Raw genomic sequence first — 5,608 nt, forward strand, 5'->3', positions numbered from 1 at the left:
TCTGTAGTGGCTATTATGGTAATCAGTGATGAAGTATTTATTAAGAAAGCCTGCATAATCTGAAATCTCATCATATTTCAGACCTCTTTTCTCCAGTTACTGTATATACTATGTGAAGCTCTAACATTACTTCTGTGATGGATTTGTAGGTCTTCATTATATCCTAGGCATAAGACAAAGGAGGAAAGTCATCTTATTTCGGCTCTACACTTACAAATGACTATTAAAGCACTAGATTTCATATTAAAAGAAAACAGGTGTCACTGAAATCATGTTTTATTCACAGAATTGGGGCAAATTAGTGTCCAAAAGGAGCAAGCACAGTCTGTTACAACACAGAAGTAGCCTAATACAACTTTAGATACTTACCACTCTCAAACTAATTGACTGGCCCTAATACAGGGAGGAAATAATATTAAATAGCAACTCAGTCTAAGTTATTAACCATTTCTGATGCTGCTGCAACTTTATTTTTTCATGAGAAATGTTTGTAAAGGCAGTAGCAAAACTGATTAAGATGTAGATGTAGAAGCTCTAATATTGTTTGGAAAGAAGTAATGGTCTGTCAAACTATGTATGTGACCCAGTAGTACTAGTTTATTTTGAAAACTGCAGATAAAAACAAATTTTCAATTCCAGGCTTTCTGAGAGCCTTACCTATGTACTTATGTACTATGTATGTGTACATGTGTGTATGTTATGTACTACACCCCTGTACATAACAGTGCATCACATTTTTGCATGATCATATGTTTTGCATGAAATATATTAGTCTGTAAAGTTACATGTAACTGTAACTGTGAAATAACTCAGAAAAAAATTAAGAGTATTCAACTCTGAAATGCAGTGGATTAAAAGTACAAGGTAACATAAAATTCAAGTTTTCAAGCAGAGTATAAGAACAAAAAACTTGAATTAACTCACTTCCCACCACTATAACAATTATTTTTATTTTATTACTTCTAATCTCAATTTTTGTATTGTGTCCAGTAGGTGGCAGCATCGCTACGCGTCTCATCTTTGCGTATGACGTGTAACGTTTAACCGGAAGAAGGAAGCCCGAAATTATTGTGGGCGATCTTTCATCTCGCCAAATCCAGTCTGAACTACATACTGAATGCATAACAAAATCAAACAGTTGATCTACTTTTACTCTGTAAGTTAAGTATATTGTTTGTTTTGTTGAATCGTACGGTTTTAATTTCACTGTTATCGCATTTAAGTCTTAAGCTTGCTGGGTTCCTTTCTTGCTAGCTAGCTATCTAACTACAATAACCTGCCCTGTTGTGTTTTGACAGACCACTGCCAGTGATTCTGCATCCGTTGTGAAGTAGTCTTGTCTGCGAGAAAATGTCTCGCAGGGAAGGATCTTCGGCCTTTGCTGTAGCCGCAGTAGCGACCTTGTTACTGTTGGATGTTATTGGCTTTGCACAGGCGAAGGTGAGACCTGCAGCTCCTCACCTGATAACATTACTTTCAGGAAGTCTCAGTTGTGACATTCACACTCTGGTTGGTTATCAATATGTTTCTTTACCCCCTCGTTGTAGAGGTAATGTTATTTAACTTAAGTCACCGTAACGGGGGTGTTGTGCCGAACAGTGATCGTCAGCCAAAAACTGATCCTATCGCCATTTTATGCGTCTGCAGCTGCTTTTATCTGAATCGAACAGTTCTGACGCGCAAACAAACATAACTTTATGTTCGTGGTAACAGCAAAGGTATCTACTTGTGAAACTTTAATTTTAATTTAACTTAATATAAAGATATTTGATAAAAATAAATGGATCAGGTCAAACAGACCTTTATCTTTAGCAGAAATTCCCAGTGTGGCCAAACAATAAATTTTCCAAAGTAATGTAAATTTAGGGTCAATATTATCAGCAATAAATAGTCACAGTGTTTTCTGGGAAGATCAAAACAAGTGCACCAGCATTTCTCTGAGTTCCCTGTGGAAAATAAACTTTACATTAAAGTCTTTACATTTCTGTAAACAATGGTTGGTAGGATCTTAAATGATATCTGGTGGATTTTGTTGGGTGTTTCTCTTATCTAATGTCCCTAATGTGAAACAGTCAATTCAGACTTTTTATGCTTTCCAGACTGAAAGAACTGGAACTTTGTGCACATGCCAGTTTTTTCTGTGTGGTTGTTTTGTTTTTTTTTTGTTTGTTTTGTTTTTTATTCAACTCTGTTTTGTTAATAAGAGAAAGAAAGGGCTGGTGCTCTGGGGGGAAATAAACAGCTAAGCTGTAACGTGAAGTAACAGCTGAATAAGTTTTGGCCACCTTTGATGTAATTTTCTTGACAATTACAGAACTTCGAGGACGTTCGCTGCAAGTGCATCTGCCCACCATACAGAAACATCACTGGACACATATACAACAGAAATGTCTCCCAGAAGGACTGGTAAGAGAGACCTGTTGTTAAGACCGTCAGCCGCGTCACACTCATCTTGTTTTTGCCATGTAAACAAACATAAGCAATAAGTGCCCGTCCATTAGCTGTATCATGCCATTCCTGTATCATTGAGGGTCATGGGAGGACTGGTCCTAGCTCACATTGGACGAGTGACAGACAACCATTGACACTCACATTCACACCTTCAGGCAATTTATGGTCTTTAACCTAACCTGCACTTCTTGAGACTGTTGGGGGGAATCACACGCAGGGGAAAGAACATGCAAACTTCACACGGAAAAGCCCCAGCTGGCCGCCAGGTTTAGATCCAGAAACTTCTTACTGTGACCGTGTAGAAAAAACCCTTTTGAACGTTTGAGAAATGTCTAAGGCGTGGACGCTTTAATGTGTTTTCCAGTAACTGCCTCCATGTAGTGGAGCCCATGCCGGTGCCCGGCCACGATGTGGAGGCTTACTGCCTGTTGTGTGAGTGCAAGTACGAGGAGCGAAGCAGCAACACTATCAAGGTACCGCCGGCTGTCTTTAAGCTTTAGTCTGACTTTTGGCAACACGCCTCATTCAGTCTTTCATCTTGAATCAGACTAACCAAGATTTAGGGTGTTGATGTGATTGTATGCCACACAACATGAGTTTTTTAAAACATTATGAAGACTTTTTAGTTTGTCTTTTTACTCAAAATGAATTGCAAGATGTGTGCAGTGGTGTCAGTGTTTACAGAGGCTGGCTTAAGATCTGCGTCTGCTGACTCACACCTGTTCTGATGGGAAAGTTGACTTTCAACATTGACATCAACCATTTTTAAAATACTTGTAGATCTAAAACTGAAATATTTACACCCAGTTATGTGAGCATTTCTAAAAGTTTCCTTGTCTGTCTCAGGTAACCATCATCATTTACCTGTCTGTTGTTGGTGCCCTGCTGCTCTACATGCTGTTCCTGCTGCTGGTCGATCCTCTGATTCGCAAACATGACCCATACACCCAACCACTGCACAATGAGGAGGACTCTGAGGTGACCATTCACACTAATGCATTTCTTTCTTATCACTTGAATGTGAAGTCCTTCATCCTATTCTTATTTTTGTGTGTGTGTGTGCAGGAGATGCGTCCACAGACGGACAACGCCCAGGCCAGAGGAAACACGGTGCTGGAGCGGGTTGAGGGAGCACAGCAGCGCTGGAAAAAGCAGGTCCAGGAACAGCGCAAGACTGTTTTTGACCGTCACAAGATGCTTAGTTAAACCCTGCAGCTGACCTCAAACCAGGTTTAGAGTAGTTAACCCTGATTTCAGCGCTATTACACTGTCACCAGCTGCACTATCTCTAACCTCTTCGTCATTGCTGTGCACTGCACCCTCTGATTAAGTATTTCCTCACTAAGAAATATTTCCATACTGATCTAACAAGCAGAGATTTTTTTATGTATCATATGTAACATTTTAGGCTAATTTGCACTTGTGAAAAAAACTGCATGTTTTCGCACTCATAACTGCTCAAAATCATCTCAGTTGTTTCAGCAATTTGCAATGCAACAGATTTCGAATGTCTTTATAATGTAAGAATCTTTTTTGTCTCTTTAGTCAGACTGTGAATAGCTTTTAAGCATCCTCATGATAATTTTCCTTTTTAGCTTCCTGCTTAAATGATATAATATTAAGCAGTTTTTCTTGTACCATAATTTATGAAGTTACCTGAGGACAGGTAAACTTAAGTAAGAACAGTCAATTTAGCTATTTGGATAGAAATAGTACTCTACCTGTGCTATTGCTAAGCATTGCACATTCCCTGGTTTAGCACTGATAATATTTTATTTGTAATAATAATTTCCACCTTTTTTATTTATTTGGACGAGTTTCCCTGAGGGCAAAACTCTCTTTTTCAGAAACACCCTTATCACATGATCGCACACATGCACACCTGAAGGCTGCCCAGTTCAACCACAGTATGGTCTGTGGGCAGCTCCACTGGAGCAGGTGGAGTTAAAGGCCTGAAACGATGACCTTTCAGTCAGAAGCTCTCTAACATTCAGGCCACCGCTGCCTAGCAAGCTGTGAATAGTAACTCGGGCATATTTAGTGTCATTTGCACTAACAGAGTAATTAAAGGAGTTTTAGCTTTGTGAAGATTTGACATGGCTACCTTTGAAAATAGCCCCTCTATGTGCCTTTTTCTCTTTCTCTCCTTGTGTGGGTGAATGTGTTCCAACAAAACTTGGCTCATGTTAGCCATCATAGTAAGGTCAGCCAATAAAGTTTGGCGAGTATATCTTCCAAGTAGCAGCAGTATATTAAATTAGCTCCTCTATCTTGAATTTACCAGCAGAGCCTGATTTAAAAACACGAAACCGTTTGTTCCGTTCGGCACGAGGCCACATTTGTGTCCTGTTTTTTTGCAGTTTGACGGAACATGCTTTCCCATGCAATGAGAGAAGCAGAGAACGGGGCATTTAACAGAGCTTGAAAGCCATCCTCAGCTGAATCAAATCTCTGCCGCTGGAGAATGTCCTAAATCTGTAAAGCTGCTGATAATGCAGTTAAGTGTGGCAGGATCAGGATGCCTCGTGTGCATCATTATGTGTCAGTGAATTCCTTCTCACATCCGGCTCTTTGAAGCTCCCTGTTGGGAATTTTCATAGGACAAAGAAAGGCACACTGAGTCACATTACATCATGCACGACAGGAACTACTGAAGTTTATCTGTCTGTGATGGTTTGTTTTATCACTGAAGTGTTTTTGACTGATTTAAGTATAATTTGATATCACTATTTTCAGTGTTTTGCATTTCTATTTATCTGCAGCTGAAGTGAAGTTTTGCACTGCTCAAGTCTATACATTCAGCTTGATGTGGAATAAAAGATTTCTCTGATTGCAAGATTTTTTTTAATTTATTTTTTTTCTCCCCCCCCCCCCCCAATTCCTCCCAGTGTTCAGGGGTATTATTTTGTTACCAACATAAGTCACTGCTACTGATTATTGACACTAGGGGGCGACAGAGTACATAACGTGGGCTCACTGCTTTGCCTTCGAGCTGCCTTCCTCACATCTGGTGTGGTGTTCACCTTCTGGGAAAACTTTCAGTAATCTCACCTCTGTTATATTGAATATTATGCTTTTAGAAGTCATAAACTGTGTACATGCTTATTTTTTCCCCCCAAGATCACATGTTGCAGTGTTCAGACTAATAGACGCTTAA

The 5,608-nt window shown here is 39.5% G+C and overlaps 1 protein-coding gene across 1 annotated transcript; it reads left to right on the forward strand.

Annotated features, from left to right (window-relative positions):
• Positions 1-1,033: 1,033 nt before the first annotated feature.
• tmem9 (transmembrane protein 9) lies at positions 1,034-5,287 on the forward strand. Its single transcript, XM_076741736.1, has 6 exons — positions 1,034-1,156; positions 1,299-1,440; positions 2,315-2,406; positions 2,816-2,924; positions 3,298-3,429; positions 3,517-5,287. Exons 2-6 carry the CDS (start codon positions 1,351-1,353, stop codon positions 3,655-3,657), a joined length of 564 nt encoding a protein of 187 aa, XP_076597851.1. The 5' UTR covers positions 1,034-1,156; positions 1,299-1,350; the 3' UTR covers positions 3,658-5,287.
• Positions 5,288-5,608: the final 321 nt, after the last annotated feature.

Source organism: Chaetodon auriga, chromosome 10 (genome assembly GCF_051107435.1).
Source record: "Chaetodon auriga isolate fChaAug3 chromosome 10, fChaAug3.hap1, whole genome shotgun sequence".
Lineage (NCBI taxonomy): Eukaryota > Metazoa > Chordata > Actinopteri > Chaetodontiformes > Chaetodontidae > Chaetodon > Chaetodon auriga.

Coding starts and splice junctions, on each gene's coding strand:
- tmem9 (XM_076741736.1), top strand. CDS start 1,351: ATGTCTCGCAGGGAAGGATCTTCGGCCTTTGCTGTAGCCGCAGTAGCG. Junction 1,441..2,314: donor TTGGCTTTGCACAGGCGAAG/GTGAGACCTGCA, acceptor TGACAATTACAG/AACTTCGAGGACGTTCGCTG. Junction 3,430..3,516: donor ACAATGAGGAGGACTCTGAG/GTGACCATTCAC, acceptor GTGTGTGTGCAG/GAGATGCGTCCACAGACGGA.